The following is an 18567-nucleotide window of genomic DNA, read 5'->3' on the forward strand; positions in this document are numbered from 1 at the left end:
AGAAAATACCTAACACTTCTATAAAGCAATTGGTTTCAGTGTTTGGTATAAGCAGTTTGGTATAAAATAATTGGCTAAAATTTTGCTAAATCTGTGAGTAGAATTCTGTAGAGAAAGTGAGAAAGAAGATACTAATTTTGAATGTAAGTACAGAGTAACTATTCAATAAATTCCTGTTGAAGTGAATTGAAATAAAAATATACATAGTATTAAATAAAATATACTGTATAAATAAGCACTTTAATTCTACATTTTTTTTTTAAATAAGAAAGGTTTGATATAAAATGTCAACACATCTTTGTTTATTACCAGACTGAAAAAACTATCTTACTTTGTATTCTGGTTTTTCATATAACTTATTTTTAACAGTCCAGTTTTACAATTGGAACCTGTACAGTGTGGCCAATTCTTAAATCCTTAAAGTGTTCTATACAAGATACCAGATTTCCTTGTAGCATAAGAAAAAGCCTTTGTCTGAGAAGCAGCAATAAACAAATATATTTTTGATCAAAGAAGTAGTATAATATAATACCATTTACTGTACGTACATATGCAGAATAGTAGACTAAGGGAAGCTGGACTAGTTCAAACTGTCCTTAAAACTAGGAAATTGGCATTTTAAAACTTTTTTTATGTATTAATAGCTACCACATTAAAGTAAATTATTAGATCAAAGGTTTTAACATTCTTGTCATTTTACATGTATTAGTTTTCTTTTTTAAAAATTCATAAATGATACCTTCTTTCCAATGAGTATAAGAACCATAAGGACATTAGGGTAAGATAGTAATTAAATGTATATTGAAATCTGTTGGACATCTGGACCATTATCATAAAAACTGTTATACTCTGAGGATATGAACTAATGTATTTCAACAAAGGATAACTTAGAGAAAAACAACAATCTCTCATAGGTTTTTTTTTTAATCCTGTAGGATAAAATTCAAACCTTGGAGTTAAGCTTTTAGTACCCTCTAAACCCTGTCCTCTAAACCCTGTCCCCTACTGATACTCTCAAATCTTAATGCCCAACACTGTTGTACAGAAAGTATTTTTCTCTAGAACTCATCTTCTCTTACTCTCTTAAGGTGAATTCTCACCTCTACATTATTCCTCTGCCTTCTTTCTCTTTTTCTATTTTCATGAATCCTACCTCTGTTTAAAGGAAATTTGTGGAAACAACTTCTATGAAGCCATAAAAAACAATCTAACTTCAAAATACAAACTGGAACAAGATATTTGCAACAAAAATAATCAATAGAAGAGTACCCTAACAGTGTGTAAAGAATTCGTACAAAGTAAGGTAAAAATATTAATTGCATTTAGTTTGGATTCCTCAGAAGTGGGTGTTTAGAAAGAATCTAAGCACTAGATTTAGGATATGGTCTCAAGAAATCCTTGTCGAGGATGTGTTATCCGACTATTTACTAGTATGGACAACTGGACCTTAAGCTCTCTGGGGAACTCTGGGAAACAGTATAAAACATGTATCAAAGTGGTGGCACACATAATGGGTGAATGGGCTGAAGTATTTATAGTCTTGTTAGTCATTAGTTGAGGGCTGTTCCTGAGGGACATTAATTTCTTAAGATGAGGGATATAATTTAAGTAATCTTTATATACCAGGACATATGTTAAAAATATTTACAGAAACAACATTTATAATAAAATAAAAACAGCTGTAATGTTCATTAAAAGGAGAATAATAAATTGTGGTATAATCATACAGTGGAATACTATGATAATCAATCATTGACATCAAAATGGGTGAATTTCACAGTAATACTAACTTTTAAAAGTTTCAGGAAAATATTCATTGTGTGACTTGATTTATATAATATTTAAAAACATGCAAAAACCACACTTTCCTTTAGGGATTGAAGTAGGTGGAGTATAGTAAAACTAAAAAACAGAATAATTAACATCATTCAGGAATTTGAGGAACAAATAGGATGAGGTAGTTAGGGAAGGGCATTCAGAGGTTCTTTCACGGTACTGCTTGTGAGATACACATGTACTCTTTTAGATATATAACTTTTCATAACAGAAGATTGGGCATAGGAAGAGAAACTCACAGTATCACAGAAGGAGGAGGAGGGGAAATAGGAAAAATGTGTACCAGAAGCCAAGACAGAGAGAACATTGGTGACAACTGTTGCTAGGCAGTGCTGGATACAAAATGAAATGGACTTAATGGAATTGGGACTTAAGAGGTCATTGGAGGCTTTGTTGAGTGCAGTTTCAGTAATAGAGTTGGGATAGATGCCAGAAAACAATGGCTTGAGGAGTAATAAAGAGCAGTGAGTATAGGCAAGTCTTTAAATAATTTTGTCAGTAAACTCAAGGAGGGAGGTAGGCTGTAATTTGAGATGAAGACAAATTTGAACATTATTTAGGGGTATTTTGTAAAAGAACATAGTAGTGTCTAAACCATTGATAAAGGCATTTAAAAATGTTTAAATTATAGGAAAAATTTAAATATTCTAATAAGAAGTCTCCAGGAAAATTGAGTTAAATCTTTTTGGTGAAAAATATTTAAATATTTCAAATAATTATTTCATCCAGCTGGTAAATTTTTGCAAAGGATATTTCTTTCAACTCTTTTAATGACTCAAAGCATTTAGGGTTCTGTGTAGTCAGAGTTTCAATGTTCTTGGTCATTTTTGTGGAAAACTAATTGAACAAATTTGAATTGCAGTGTACATGCATTATCACTTAGGGGGTCAGAATACTTATCCCTTCCTCTTGGGCAGTTTTAGTCATCATTGCAAAAACTATAGACACATGTTAATGATTTCATGAAAGAGTAAGTAGATATCCTTGCCTGACCATAAATATGAATTTTCTGTTGAGAAAGAATATTAAATTTAAAATTACAAAACATGGCATACAACTTGAAATTTTTATAAAAAATATCTCACTGGTGTGCATAAGGTTAGGGCAACAGTAGGAGATGATGTCACTGTGACATAAATCTCCACCTAGGAGAACAGTGTGGAGGTGGGTGAATGCCATTTATTTTAATAACAGGTAAAATTTTCAAGCTGTAACAACATGCTCAATAAATGCTTCCATTACCATGATACCAAAGGAGAATTGAAAAATGTATTACACTTCTATTTTCTCTCCTTAGAGATAAATATTTTTGTTCTGTTTCTATGGCAACATCGATGCAGTGACTAAACCTTTAACTCCTTTCTAGACTCCCCGATGGCTTCACGCAGCTTCTAAATCTGACCCAGCTCTACCTGAATGACGCCTTTCTTGAATTTCTTCCAGCTAATTTTGGAAGGTAAGAATACAAAATTTAAATGATGAAATTTTATTTTACTTTAGATGAGTAGTTACCAGTGCCAGTAGTTGAGGCTTCAAAGGTAACAATTATGATTAAAGAGTCATTATTATTCATTAAGTGAGATGATGTTACTTAATGAAACATTTTCCAAAATGAAGTAAAATTTGGTTTTTACATGTCACTAATAATCAAATGAATTCCAGGTGAATTGAAGAATTAAATATACAAAAAATAACGTCAGAGATAATCTAGAAAAAATGTACATGAATATTTCTGGCTCTTGGGCTGGGAAATACCTCTATAGTTTAGAAACAAAGGAAATTACAATAAGTGGGTAGATAGACTTGACTACATAAATACATTTAAAATAAAATAATATCAGAAAATATTTTTAAATTAAGGTAAAACAATAAACTGGTAAAACGTTTCCACTATATATGGAAGCAAATTATATCCTTAAGATATAAAGAACTCTTACAAATGAGTAAGACAAGGTTCTCATTAGAAAAGAAGTGAGTAAATGACATCCACAAGGAATTCATGATTAAATGTACAAACTGGTAGTGAATACATGAAGTGTTTATCCTCACAAACAATAAAAATAATATGAATTAAAATGATAAAGAGCTTTATGTTCTATCATATTACAAAAATTGTTTATACAGTACAAGGAAAAAAGGTAGTCTCACACAGCTGATGAAATTTCAGAATGTTATGACTTTCATGCCTAACAGTATGTTTTAAAAGATTTGAAAATATTTACAACTATTGCCTTTGTAATTTATTTCTAGAAATGTATGATATCCTTATCAGATACTACGCTAAGATTTATAAACAAGGATAATTGTCATTATTTATAATATGAAAAAAAGTGGAAACACAAATCTGTCCAGGAGATTAGTTGAGTATATTATGGTACCTCCATGATAATAGTATGTCAACTTATAATCCGGTTTAGGGAAATATTTTTTTAATTCCAATAAGTTATGTTTAGGAGCATATTTTAATAAAATATATAAATTATATTTCACCAATTTGAATATAATATATGAGTGAGATAAAAGACTGGTTCCTTGTTATTTTCATCTTCAAATTTTTCAATATTTTCCAGGTATTTTACAATGAACTATTTTTTATATTTAAAAGATACATCTTAAAAATTAAGACATTTTACATTTATCATCAATTTTTTTTTTCTAAGTGATCACTTTTGAAATTGTTCAAATGATAAATTGGGTATAACTCAATACCTATCTGTTGGTGTTAAGAAGAGCTCAGTAGAATAATTAAGTCTCTTAACATGTAGCAGCCTCATTTTATATGCAGAGAGTATATCAACATTTCCCAAGTTCCATTACTTTTGCAGATCATGATATCATACCACATAGGAACACCATATAGTTAGACGGTTTTTAAAATTCACAGATCTTCAAAAGAGCATTTGCCGAGTTTCTAAATGAATTGGCACTTCAACATCTGTTCATATAAACTGTCATTTTTTTCTGGTACTGACTGTAACAATACAAAATCTTTTGAATTATCAAATCGGAGAATATTTATCACCCTAGACCATACTTCTTTATCTTAAATTTTTCTCAGTTCTCTTTTAGTGGTCCTAATGTCAAGGAAGATATTTGTCCAAACAGAAAACATAGTACCAAAACCACTTGGAATTAGAATTTAATTTTGTGTAAATTGTCTACCAAGATATGCTCTACTTTAGTCTACTAAAGTCTACTTTAAGACTTAAGTCTACTTTAAAGACTAAAGTCTACTTTAGTCTACCACGCCCTATTATAGTCTAAAACGATTTTTAACTTTCAGCTGGAGAATTATTAAATTTCCTTCCAAAATGTGAGATTTGGTGCCCCTAAAAGCCAAAGTAAGTCACAAAATAACTTCATATTAGTACAGATATTGAGAAGAGTTGAGACATACTGATGTTTAAGAAACCTATTTTACTAGCAATATACCCATGCTCTGAATAACTGAATCATTTTATTTAATATAGAAATTAAAAGTTTTAAAATTAAAATTAAATTAGAAACTTGGTCACAGTCAAAACACAAAGAAAAGAGGAAGAGACCTAGATGAATATCTAAAAGCCAAGTAAATGTGGGAGAAATAGTTCAAATACTGAAATATTCCCCAAACACCAAGAATTCAGAGAATCCAATTAATATTTGTTCTTTTTTAAAAGATTTTTTTTTATTTATTTGAGAGAGAAAGAGATAGTAAGAGAGAGCAGAAGCCGGGGGAGAGGGAGAAGCAGCCCCCCTGAGCAGGGAGCCAAATGTGGGGCTCTATCCCAGTACCCTGGGATCATGACCTGAGCTGAAGGCAGACACTTAACCAACTGAGCCACCCAGGCACCCCTAACAGTTGTTCTAATGTCGCCTCAACAGAGTACATTTTAAAGTTCAGTTATAGACATTTTAACAATAGTGTGTCTCACACTGTAGAACTTAACAGGTAGGTAAGTGTGAGACGTAGGAACCTAAATAGGAGGGTTTGATTAATGCACCAGAGTGACAGTGATAGAATATGACAGTCTGGATTTCACCCAGATTCATCTGACCACAAAGCTCAAGCTTTTAACTAGTGTGCTGTATTATTTGCTTTACAAGTTCACTTAGAGTCTCTTGAGGGAGAGTATTGCCATATTCCAGTGAACACAGGACCTAGTATTAAGTAGATATTAAAGAATCTGTTACCTACAATTAAACAACAGTGTATATATTTTTATAAAACATGAAATTTAGATCACTTGGACCCAATGATCTCTTTGCATGATCTTTATTTTTAGTAAACCGGTATTTGTCATTGTCCAATGTTGATGCATCCCTACTTATAATCGATCTGTATAATTCTTTAAAGTCTGTAACCATGATATGTAAAGTTCAGACATAGTTGTTTGGATAATGCAATGATAACTGACTTTCTCGTAGGAATATTGTTTTATACAAAAATATTAAGGAGCAATTTTTTTATTCACTTTTACAGACTTGTCAAATTGCGCATCTTGGAGTTAAGAGAAAATCATTTGAAAACTCTACCAAAGTAAGTGACTGTGTATTTTGTAAATTTCGAATTGTGACTTTAAGTAGTAGGAAAAAAAGGACTATTTTTATCTTGGCTGTGCTTAGCCATTTAGATTGAGTTAATCTTTCTACAGTTTTTTCCTAGAGCTTGAAAAGCACAGTACACTGTAAGATTAATATTAAGTAAGAATATATTGTGCTTTATAAAACTGTGTAATTACAAGTCAATGCGGGCATAATCCGTTTAAGGTTCTTCTCATAGCGGAACATGCACACCAGGAAGTTACCGCGTTGAAACTTATGAAACTGACATTTTTATTAGCTGAAAACAATCAGCAGTTTCAAAAGGTTCAATCTAATCATTTGCTAATTCTTCAAGTTAATTTATGGACTGTGATAGCTTTCAATTTTTAAATCAAGAATATGAAAAAACATTTCATAAAAGTGATTAAAATTTTTCTAAAGATCCAAAATGGTTTGTCAGAAATTTTATACATTCTTTCAAACTGTCCCTTTTTACTAGTCTATTTAAAATTTGGTTTATATGGGCGCCTGGGTGGCTCAGTGGGTTGAGCCGCTGCCTTCGGCTCAGGTCATGATCTCAGGGTCCTGGGATCGAGTCCCGAATCAGGCTCTCTGCTCAGCCAAGAGCCTGCTTCCCTCTCTCTCTCTCTCTCTCTGTCTGCCTCTCTGCCTACTTGTGATCTCTGTCAAATAAATAAATAAAATATTAAAAAAAATAAAAAAAAAATAAAATTTGGTTTATATAAAAGCACAGGATATTTTTATGGGAAAAGTAATCCTCCAAATTGTATGCAATGTTTAGTTTAACAAAATACTTTGTTTCATCCTGTCTTGCCTTATTCATGTCTAATAATAGAATTTTGTCTTGTACAGAAAAAAACATTTTTGAAAGTCAAAAATTATTTAAAATGGGGAATTTTTTTACCCAAATAAATCAAAAGGACTTGTATATGTTACAATTAAATTATTGAAAGTACTATACTGCTATTATTACCCTCCTACAGTATTGCAGAAAGTGATGCACAGTGATTAATTTTTCAACATATAAGCAGGACTTCGAGACCTTTCTACTGCAGGACCAAAACTCAGTTTTTTTAATTCTTTCCCTAAGCTAACTAGACTGAATTTCATTGATTTTTTTAACCAAAATATCAATACAAACCTTAAAATACATTCATAAATGATGTTATATATGAAAATTCTGTCAATGCAATATTAAAGTTTCAATAATGATATGATTTCATTTTAAAAATATAGAGATAAAACATCTATTAATTCCCCCATAAGTGGAGACAAAGAGAGAACATGAAAAGGAGGAGATGTCTCCAAACCTGGACACCCTGCACTTTTGAGTAGCTTTTCTCTAAGCCAAACCATTATACAATATAGGTCTAATGGAGGGCACCTCTCCCAGGTTGGGGGCATAAACAATGATGGGAATATGGTTGAGAGTGTTACTTGTTTGGCAGTAATCTTCTGCAAATGCAGCTAGTTGCTAACATTGCCATCCGTAATGCTTTAAATGTCTACATTTAAAATAGAATGGAGGGGCACCTGGGTGACTCAGTGGGTTAAACTCTCTGCCTTCGGCTCAGGTCATGATCCCAGGGTCCTGGGATCGAGCCCCACATCGGGCTCTCTGCTCAGCAGGGAGCCTGCTTCCCTCCTCTCTCTCTGCCTGCCTCTCTGTCTACTTGTGATCTCTCTCTGTCAAATAAATAAATTAAAAAAAATAAATAAAAATAAAATAGAATGGATATATGGCTAAGTAGAAACCAAATCACAGAAAGTAAAAGAACAGTTGTCCCCTTCATCTAAATGTATACGTGTAGATCAAAGAGAAAATATGAGTATGTGGAGGAAAATCCTTTCCCGTCTGCTTTCAAATAATAGTTTTGATGTAAGTATAAAATAAATCTGACACAGATTGTCGGGTTTTTAAATATGTATATATTTCTAAATGGAAATTTTAAATACAAATTAAAATCTGACCATATATTGATAATAAGCACTTAATATGAGGTAGTTGTATTAACAGTTCATAGTAATGAGTAATGATGCTTATAGTTGGTGCAAGGGCATTCTGTAGGATTTTAAATTGTGGCACACTATCAAACAGAATAAAAATACTAGACTATTAACTATTATATTTATAGTTAATATAATAATATAGTTAATATAATATATAGTTATATAATATATGGTTATATATTATATATAATATATAGTTATATACTATAATATATATAGTTAATATAATATAGTAATTATATTAACTATGTCTGGCATTAAAAAACATTGTAGAGATGTGTAGAAATGACACTGGGTCTCCTTGGCAGACTGTTATGCGTGCATAAGTTGTATAGTTATTTTAGTTTTGCATTTAAAAAAATCATTTTCAAAGTTATATCTGATCTAGTATGCTATTTTTTAACTTATAGACAGTAATCTAAATAACCAAGGCCATGAATAAAATACAGAGAATATATTTTAGCGTTGCTGTCTATAAAATGAGAATTGCATAAAGTTTTGTCTTGAATAAAAATAAACTTTTCAATATATTAAATATAACACCTTCTAATCACCAATCTAAACCTGTAACTAAGAGAAATGTGAGAGCTTTCTGCTATCCTTTATTTTTTTACTTCCAAAGAAAATAAAGGAAAAAAGTCGTTTTAGGAACAACAATTTTAGTTTTGTAATGATTACTCCAACAAGAGATAGCTCATGCTTTCCTTAGAGATACAAACAAGATGCTAAGTCTTTATATTGCATCCTCAGTGATTTTCTCTTCTTTTCATTTTGTCTTAAAAGTCAATCTGTGCAAAATGTGAAAATGTGTAAGAATTATAAAATAACCTACATTAAAATGTATCCTTTAAATAAACTAATATTTTGACATAACAACATATTTTGATATATGCAGATTCTAGGACAAATTGTTTTTGTTACTACATACAAGTTACTATTATAAACTGTTTCTTTATGATCATTCTTCTAGGTATATAAATGAGTGAGAAAATTAAATTTCTCAGATACACATTTGCCTAAAAATCCCTGAAACAGTAGGTCTTGCTTATGTGTAATAATTGAGGATATTGAATATCTGAAAAATACAAATAAGCAAAAAGAAAACTTCTAGATTTCACGGTATAATTGTCCTCATAGCAGAATTATCTCCTAAATTACATTTTTTGAGGGAAAGCAAAAAAAATGAGTTTTTCCCATTTTGGAGTTTTTACGCAACCTATTTGTCTATCTAGAACTCTCTCACCAAAAATTTTTGCATGGCTAGACTTTACTTATGATTTATATCTTTCTTCAGATCTTACCTCTTCAGAGTACATCGCATAAGTTTGTCCCTTCTTAGCCTTTATGCCATTCCACTATTCCTTTTGATTTCGTTCATATTATTTATGGTTCTCTGAATTGTTTTGACTCTTTGTTTACTTAGAGATGATCTCCTCAGGAGAAATAAGTTCTGTTACGAAGACTTTTTTTTCTCTGTTTTGCTACTGCTGGATTTCCAGTGCCTAAATCAGTATCTGGTAAATAGTTAATAATAAATAAATAAGAATGCCAATATATTGATTCACAATTAGAAATATCTGTTATATGACCTGGACATTTTGTGTCACTTGATTACTTTTCTCCATTGAAAATTATAAGAAATATCTAATATTTTAATCAGATGAGTCTATCAATAGCTGATAGCTGAGCTTAGGTCTTTAAACCTACACGTAACAAACACACACACATACACACGCACACACATGCTCCCTCTGGTGGTTTTAAGTTACACATAATAGCTAAGGCACATCAAGGGAGGAAAATAATTTCAAATTAAGGAAATTAATATTTATAACAACTAAAGAAACTCCAAAAGTAGTGTAAGTTATTTCTTTGCTTTTGCTATTAAAATGTTATACATTTAGTCAAGAAACATAATATTCGTAAAGATAAAAATGAAAGGATAGAACAATATATTTAAATGAAATTCAGGAGGTGCCTGGGTAGCTCCATCAGTTAGATGTCCAACTCTCCGTTTTGGCTCAGGTCATGATCTCAGGGTGTGAGACTGAGTCCTGCATGGGATTCCATCTCAGCACAGAATCTGCTAGAGAGTCTCTCTCTCTCCGTCTCCTTCTACCCCTCCCTACCATGCAATCTCCCTCTCTCTCTCTATAAATAAATAAATTTTAAAAAAAATGAAATGAAATTTAGGAATTATTTAGGAAGTAATCTAACAGCATATAAATAGTGATAATGGTAAGTTTTATTCTTAAATAAAAATGCCCCATATTTGTGAGAATGCCTTGAGGACCCACATACAACATACATATAACTATTCATAAATGGCATTGAAATATATACCTTCTCTGAAATTCTCTAAGACAAAAAAGATCCCTTGAGTTATAAATCTAAATTAAAACCAGAGCTACATTAAAGCATTATTAAATGAGAGACATTAGATTAGGAAAGTCAAGAAAAGACTAAGGGGTTATTTCAAACTAAGGAGACATTATAACTAAAAGCAGTAATTCTGAATTGTTTCTTTTGCTATTAAAAAAATTATCGGGACAATCAGTCCACTTGCATGGAATCCAAGGATTACATGGTAGCCAAGTAGCAATGCAAATTTCCTAATTTGGATAGTTGTGTTTTGATTTGGTTGGAGAATGTTCTTGTCTGTAGGAAACAAACACTGAAATATTTGGAAATGATGGGGTACCAGGATTGCAATTTATTCTCAAGTAGTTCAGAAAAATTTTTGGTATGATACTTTGGAACTTGAAATTTTATGATTGTTTTAACATAAAACTTTATTTTAAAAAGCTGTTTTAAGATAGAAACCTTTTCAAATAAAAAGAAACACTATTGCCTTAGAGAAAATGATCAGCATCATTCTTGAACTACATGTATATATTGAGGACAAGGGGAGAGTTTTATTTATGTACTAAAATGACTCTATAAAAATGAACATTTTAGGGATAAAGCTTCTCCATATACGGCATTTTCCAACCTGAATGGTATAAATACTCTATAATTATCAGTCAAATTTGTATTCATTTGCAAATACATGTTTTCAGTTGTCATGTATGTTCATTTTTCTTTTTAATTTAGATTATAGGCAGATTAGAAAAATATAATGTACTTGTCATATTTTCTCTTTTAAAAGGTCTCTTCCTTTGTTATCTATTTTACTGCCAATTATCACTCTCAGAATAATGAAGAAAAAGTCATAAAATAATATGCTTTCCGACTGGACAGGTGTGACTAAATCATTTTCTATTTTCATTTCAGTATCCTTTTAATGAATTATCTCAATTGGCATTACTGTACAAGTTGTTTCAATGAAATACATCAATAGGTTCCTTAGCACTATTGTAACAAAAAATTCCATTGTCAGGCACAGCTTACAGAATAGCTTTTTGATGTTTCTATTAACTCTATTTTTGTGACTATAATACATAACTGAATAAAATGTATTTTTATCATTATATTACCTTATGCTATTAGGAAAGTGTATCAATTTATAAGGCATGCTGTTTTGTTAAACACATGGTACCATCCCATTCCAGGTGATCTTTATCAAAAGTGACATTATGACAAGCTAACGAACCAAGGGTAACCATATTAGTGACCTCTGGCTTTAGAAAGTTGCATGTAGAACAAGGTATTTTCTTTATTCTTCTCCCCTGTTCTTGTATTTTAAAATAAAATGAAATGAGTAATAATTATGACATTCTATACTTAGAAGCATTCTATAAATTATGACACATTATAGCAATGCAATTATGAGAGTCCCTTCTAAAATATCAAGTACACTTTCCAAGATTTACCAAAGGAAAGGCTGTGAGCTCTCTGTCTTCTGAACTAATCTGTACTTCTATTGAGCCTTATACTCTTGATGTAAATTTAAGATTTAGAATATTATGGTTAGCTAAGGTTATGTCAAGTCCAGTCAAGAGCTAGGGAGAGGGCACAAAGGGCAAATAAAACCATGGAACCAAATCATTTTTTGTGTTTCAGAGTATTTCCATTAACAGCCACTCCAATCCTTAATGAGTAACTTTACCAAAAGATGAAAACTGCCTAGTATAATAGTGAGGTTGAAAGTGGTATGGCTTCAGTTTCATAAGAGCTTGAGGCTTAGTCTCTCACAGAACAATTAGCCTATATGTGGTTCTATTTCACCTGAGAAGAGCCATATGTACTGCAATAGGTATATACTTTATAGTCAGACAAACCTGGGTTTCTGTCCAAGCCCTTGCTGCTTGTTGTTTATGGATTATCTAACTTCTAAGAACTTCAGTGTCATCATTTTTAAAGAATACTCAGTGGTCATTACCTCCATTAAACTGGAAAATATGTTTTGGGTAACAGTTGATGAAATGAGTCTTGTGATCATTTAATACTAGAGACATATTTAAACAAAAGTAGCTATATCATGGCACTTAGAAAACTTGAGTGAATTTAAAAAATACATAAATTGTATACTTTTTATTTTGTGTCATAACAATCTCTTTATTAGAAAGGGAATGGTGTTTTTTTTAATTTACTTTAAAACAAATTCTTAAAAATTACGTGGGATGCTAGGATGTCTTTCTTATTTTTCAAGCAGTACTATAATGGATCTTATATAAATGATTTAATAAAGTATATAAATATATATAAAATATATATAAATATATAAGTAAATAAAGTATATATACTTTAGTAAAGTATATAAAAACTTTAAATATTTAGTTATTAATTCTTAAAGACTTTTTTCTTTTTAAGATTTCTAAAATTTTAAAAGTGGGTAATTTGAACTCAAATGGTAAAATACACAAGAAAAAAGTTAACAAAAACTCTCAAAAAGCACCATGAGGAACAAATCCACTATTTATGACTTCCTGTACTTATAAATCCATATTTGCAAATTCAAGCCATTTAATATGGATGATTGCTTCTTGCTTTATGGATAAATGTAGTGTCTTTCCAAAAGATATGTTCTGAACATCATAGGCCAAGTATTGATCTTGGTTTCAGAATCTTGGGCCAAAAAAATACACAAAGACACAAAAGACCTAGCTAACAGATCTATCCTTATGGTCTGAGATATTACCTCTGTGGTGGTGAATTGTAAATATTTACATGAATTCCAACTCTACATTCTAATAGCTGGATCTCAAGTGGAATTTTCACCAATATCAAAACCCAAATTATCTTTATCTTTCTCTTCCACCCATCACTTGATAGCAGAGCCAAACCAAACCAACCAAAACAAAACAGAAATCCCAGGTTTTTAATTAGATGCTGCCTAATAACAATACCATCCACCTAATTACAGAAATTAGAAAATTCAGTCCTTTTTTTCCTGTTTTACTGTCCCCAGATCCACTGGCCATCAACTTACTTCATCACAAGAACTCTTTCCTTCATTCTGTCACTGCCTAACTTGAGGTCCTTAGTATTACTTGCCTTAGCCTCCAATAACTCCTTCTTCCTCTTACCTCCCCCACTGGAATTCATCTCCTGTTGTTAGTGCTTCCTTACTAAAACACACCATGATACATGTCAGTTTAAAAGCTCACAGGTCACAGAAGACAAATATGTCAAGACTTTTCTTGGTTTGGAGTCAACATTTCTAATGTCGTTAACTCTCAACATTACCATCCCACGGGATCTCTCTGCTACATCCAGTATACAATGCACCTTTGTATTTCCAAGCATTTCTTGGAATCTTCCCCTTTTCTGTCTGAAAAATTCCAAATCAAATCATCCCTAATTTTCCCATTACTTTCACCATGAAATTAGCCATAGATTCTGCATTTCTGCTTAGAAAATATGCTAGAGATTTTCCAAGGCAAAGTTTTCACAGAAATTTTGATCTGATTATAGTTTGACTCAAAAACCTTATAATAAGCTTCAATTCTGGGGCACCTGGGTGGCTCAGTGGGTGAAGCCTCTGCCTTCTGCTCAGGTCATGATCTCAAGGTCCTGGGATTAAGATGCACATCGGGCTGTCTGCTCAGAGGGGACCCTGCTTCTCCCTCTCTCTCTGCCTGCCTTCTTGGGATATCTCTCCCTCTGTCAAATAAATAAATAAAATGTTTAAAAAAAAAATAAGCTTCAATTCCATATCCCAGCTATCAAGTAAGCAATGCTAAGCAATATGCTTTTCTTTCCCAATTACAAATTTTGTAATGGCATACAGTCTCAGCAACAAGGGACATTTAAATGGTACCAGTGAATTGATCTTCACTATGGCCCTTTTACAGTATTCTAGTAAGTGCAGAACAAAACTGAACTTTGGGAAATAGATTTTACTCCAGCCTTTGAAAAGATTTCCTTGCCCCCCCGCGTTTTGATTTTTTTCATCTAACGTGGATCCTTGATGAGTAAATAACAAACCATAGTTGGCTAAATAAGACCAATAAGACAGATGAAATGTATCTAACTCTCTATAGATTTTTTTTTTTAAAGATTTTATTTATTTAGCTGACAGAGAGAGATCACAAGCAGGCAGAGAGGCAGGCAGAGAGAGAGGAGGAAGCAGGCTCCCTGCTGAGCAGAGAGCCCGATGAGGGGCTCTATCCCAGGATCCTGGGATCATGACCCGAGCTGAAGGCAGAGGCTTAACCCACTGAGCCACCCAGGTGCCCCTCTATAGATTTTTTTGCTTTCTTTATGTTTCCACTCTCCTACTCAAGTCAGGGTTAATTCAGGTCTTTCAGTATGCAAAATAGATCCTTAAAAAGCTTGATTTTCTGCTGAACAGACACAAGAGAAATATTTCTGAGTTTGTATGTCTTCCACAGTTTCTATGACATTTAAGTTCAGTGCCTGAGCAATATTAAAAATAAAAATTCACATAAGATATTAACTTCATGACATTAACTTCCTTGAATGTATGTTTTATATTTTCTTTAGTAATATAAGATTTTAGTTGTCCTTTTATGGCTTTTAATAATTATTATTTCTTCTTTCCCAAACTTAGTATTCCATTGTATTTAGTTTTATATTACTTATCCTCAAAAAGATCCCAAAACTTTACCTAACAGAATTGTATTTATATTCATTTTTTCTTTATATTTAAACTTTATTCAATATGTTAAAAAGACTTCTGTTAACATTTACCACATAATTAATAAACTTAAAAGGTATAAAATAAATGCCCTATAGTTTTATAAGGAAGATTAGAAATAAAATAAATCAGATTAAAATGATAAGACTCTTACTTACCAACCATTAGTATTCAGATTTATGTTTGTTCTAAAAAAATAGGATAGAAAATATTATGCTACATGAGTTAAAAGGTAAGAATAATACATTTGGGGGGCACCTAGGTGGCTGAGTTGGCTGAGGTCTGACTCTTGGTTTCTGATCAGTTCATGATCTCATGGGTCCTGAGATCAAGCATTGCATGGAGCTTTGAGCTTAATGGAGAGTCTGCTTGAAAGTTCTCTCCCTCTGTCCCTCTCCCCACTCATGTGCATGTGCTTTCTCTTTAAAATAAATTTTTAGGGGCACCTGGGTGGCTCAGTGGGTTAAAGCCTCTGCCTTCGGCTCAGGTCATGATCTCAGGGTCCGGGATCAAGCCCCGCATCGGGCTCTCTGCTCAGCGGGGAGCCTGCTTCCCTCTCTCTCTCTGCCTGCCTCTCTGCCTACTTGTGATCTCTATCAAATAAATAAAATCTTAATAAAATAAAATAAAATAAAACCTCTGCCTTCAGCTCGGGTCGTGATCCCAGGGTGCTGGGATTGAGCCCCGCATGGGGCTCTCTGCTCAGTGGGGAGCCTGCTTCCCTTCCTCTCTCTGCTTGCCTCTCTGCCTACTTGTGATCTCTATCTGTTGAATAAATAAATAAAAATCTTTTTAAAATAAATAAATAAATTTTTAAAAAAGAATACATTTTCCACTAAGAAATGTTCAGTAACAGTTTAGATATATGAATGAATTTATGTGTTTTAATTATGTTAAAATGCTATGAAGGGTATTGATTCTTCTGTTTACAATGAAACATTTCTAAATTAAACAAATTTCTAAAAGGGAAAACTTTGATTGAATGTATCATGAAATTTTCAGAAGCAAAAGAAAAGGCATTTCTTATCCTAAATAGAATCATAAAAAGCATCTCTTTAATTATTATATCCAACTAAGTGGATATGCATTTTAAAATATATACTTTATTTTTATGAAAGAAAGATCTCATACCTGAAGGCTCTATTTAGAGGAGAACATAAAATTTAAAACCCTTGGCTTTCCATTACTTGCACAGTAACATGCAAACCACTCAATATAGCGTTCAAGACCCTTTGTAGTCTGACCCCTACCTTCCCTCCAAACACTCCCTGCTTAAGTCTCTAAATACGACTTGCAGATTTGTGCTTCTGCACATTTACTGGTATGTTCTCACTTTATATAATGAACAAGTCAGTTTAAAAATATTCTTAGTTAAATACGCATGTATCTAATATGTGTCAGACACTATTGTAGGTGCTAGAGGATAAGACAATGAGTAATAGAGAAAATGAACAATAGATTCTCTATTCTTCAATACTTTCAAGTCTGATGGAGGGAGACAATAAACACAAGTAAGAAATAAGATAAGTAACTGCTTTAAAGAAAATGGGATGTTTTTATAGAAAGTGTTTGGGTTTAGGGGGTTTATATTTAATTGGTGGATTGTTGCTTTTGGGTTTTTGTTTTGTTTGTTTATTGGTTAGGCTGGTCAGGAAAGACCTTTGTAAAAAAAAAAGGTGGCATTTTGTACTTAAATTTGAATAATGAAAATGATTCAAGTTCTAAAGGAAAAGTAAAAACAAACCAAACCAGCAAGCATAAAAGCACTAGTGATGGGAGTAAGCCCAATGTATCTTGAGTATAAAAACGCCAGTGTAACTGGAACATAGTGAGCATGGAGTGAAGGGTATGAGATGAGATTAGAGTCAGGTGGAGCAAAATTATAAAGTGCCTTGTGAATCATGTTTGAAAATTAGGATTATAGAGGCACCTGGGTGGCTCAATGGGTTAAAGCCTCTGCCTTCGGCTCAGGTCATGATCCCAGGGTCCTGGGGTAGAGTCCCACAACAGGCTCTCTGCTCAGCGGGGAACCTGCTTCCCCCTCTCTCTCTCTGCCTGCCTCTCTGCCTACTTGTGATCTCTGTCAAATAAATAAATAAAATCTTTTAAAAAAATTATGATTATATTCTAATTGAAATAGAAAGCCATTTGAGGATTTGAGCAAGAGAGAAGTGTGATTTGATTGAAGCTTTACAAGGATTATACTTTACAAAGTATGGCAGTTCTGCAGAGAAGGGGTTTTAGGTGGACAAAATGAAAGAAGGACACCAATTAAGAAATGATTGCAATAGGAAAGATAAAAAATAATGATGGCTTTGTCTAGAATTATATCTGTAAAAATGGTGAATGGTCAAATTTGAGAGCCATTTGGAGAAAAGAGCCTTACTGATGGAAAGAATTTGTGGTCAGAGCAAAAAATAGGAATGAAGAAAAATTCCCAAAGATTGGGTTTGACTAACAGGATGGATAGTGGCAAAATTTTCTCATACAGAGAAAATTCAAAAAGGAGCAGATAAAGGGAATCAGAAATTGGATATTGGCAGTGGGAAGTTTGAGATGCCTATTAGACAATCAAATGTAGGCAGTTGGGTACATAAATCATATGCTCGGGAAGACAAGAGATGCAATTATAAGAGTTTTCATTGCATGAGAATATTTAAAATTCAGACACTGGTTGAAGTAATCAAGGGAGAGAATATAGAAAAGAGAGGAGAACACAGAACTGAATCTAGAACACTTTAACATTTATAGTTTAAGCATGGAAAATGACCCTACAAAAGAACCTCAGAGTGAACAACCAGAGAGTTAAGAAGGAAATCAAATGCGAGAAGTACACAGATGTCTAAAAGAGGAAGAGAGGAGTCAATTGCATCACCACTTAGAAGTCAAGTAAAATTGGAATAGAAAACTAAGCATTGGCATTAGCGAGATATAGATCATTGATAAGAGCTATTTCAGTAATGCATTATGTGAAGCCTCATTGGAGTAGTTTAGGAGAGAATAGGGATTAACAAAAAGAGATGACAAGTACAGACAATTCCTTCAAGGAGTTTAGTTGCAGAATGGAACAGTAAAAAGCCAGCAGTAACTGGATTGAGATATGGTGTCATGGAAAGGATTTTTAAGATGGGTAA

The 18567-nt window shown here is 32.5% G+C and overlaps 1 protein-coding gene across 2 annotated transcripts in view; it reads left to right on the forward strand.

Annotated features, from left to right (window-relative positions):
* The window catches only part of LOC111143206 (leucine rich repeat containing 7), a 336603-nt gene that overhangs the window by 72894 nt on the left and 245142 nt on the right, over positions 1-18567 (forward strand). For both annotated transcript variants that reach the window (XM_022496767.1, XM_022496768.1), the window contains exons 4-5: positions 3203-3292; positions 6299-6355. In XM_022496767.1, coding sequence (XP_022352475.1) covers positions 3203-3292; positions 6299-6355 — 147 coding nt within the window. The remainder of the gene's footprint in view (positions 1-3202; positions 3293-6298; positions 6356-18567) is intronic.

Source organism: Enhydra lutris, unplaced genomic scaffold, assembly GCF_002288905.1.
Source record: "Enhydra lutris kenyoni isolate GAN:26980312 unplaced genomic scaffold, ASM228890v2 scaffoldscaffold9, whole genome shotgun sequence".
NCBI lineage: Eukaryota > Metazoa > Chordata > Mammalia > Carnivora > Mustelidae > Enhydra > Enhydra lutris.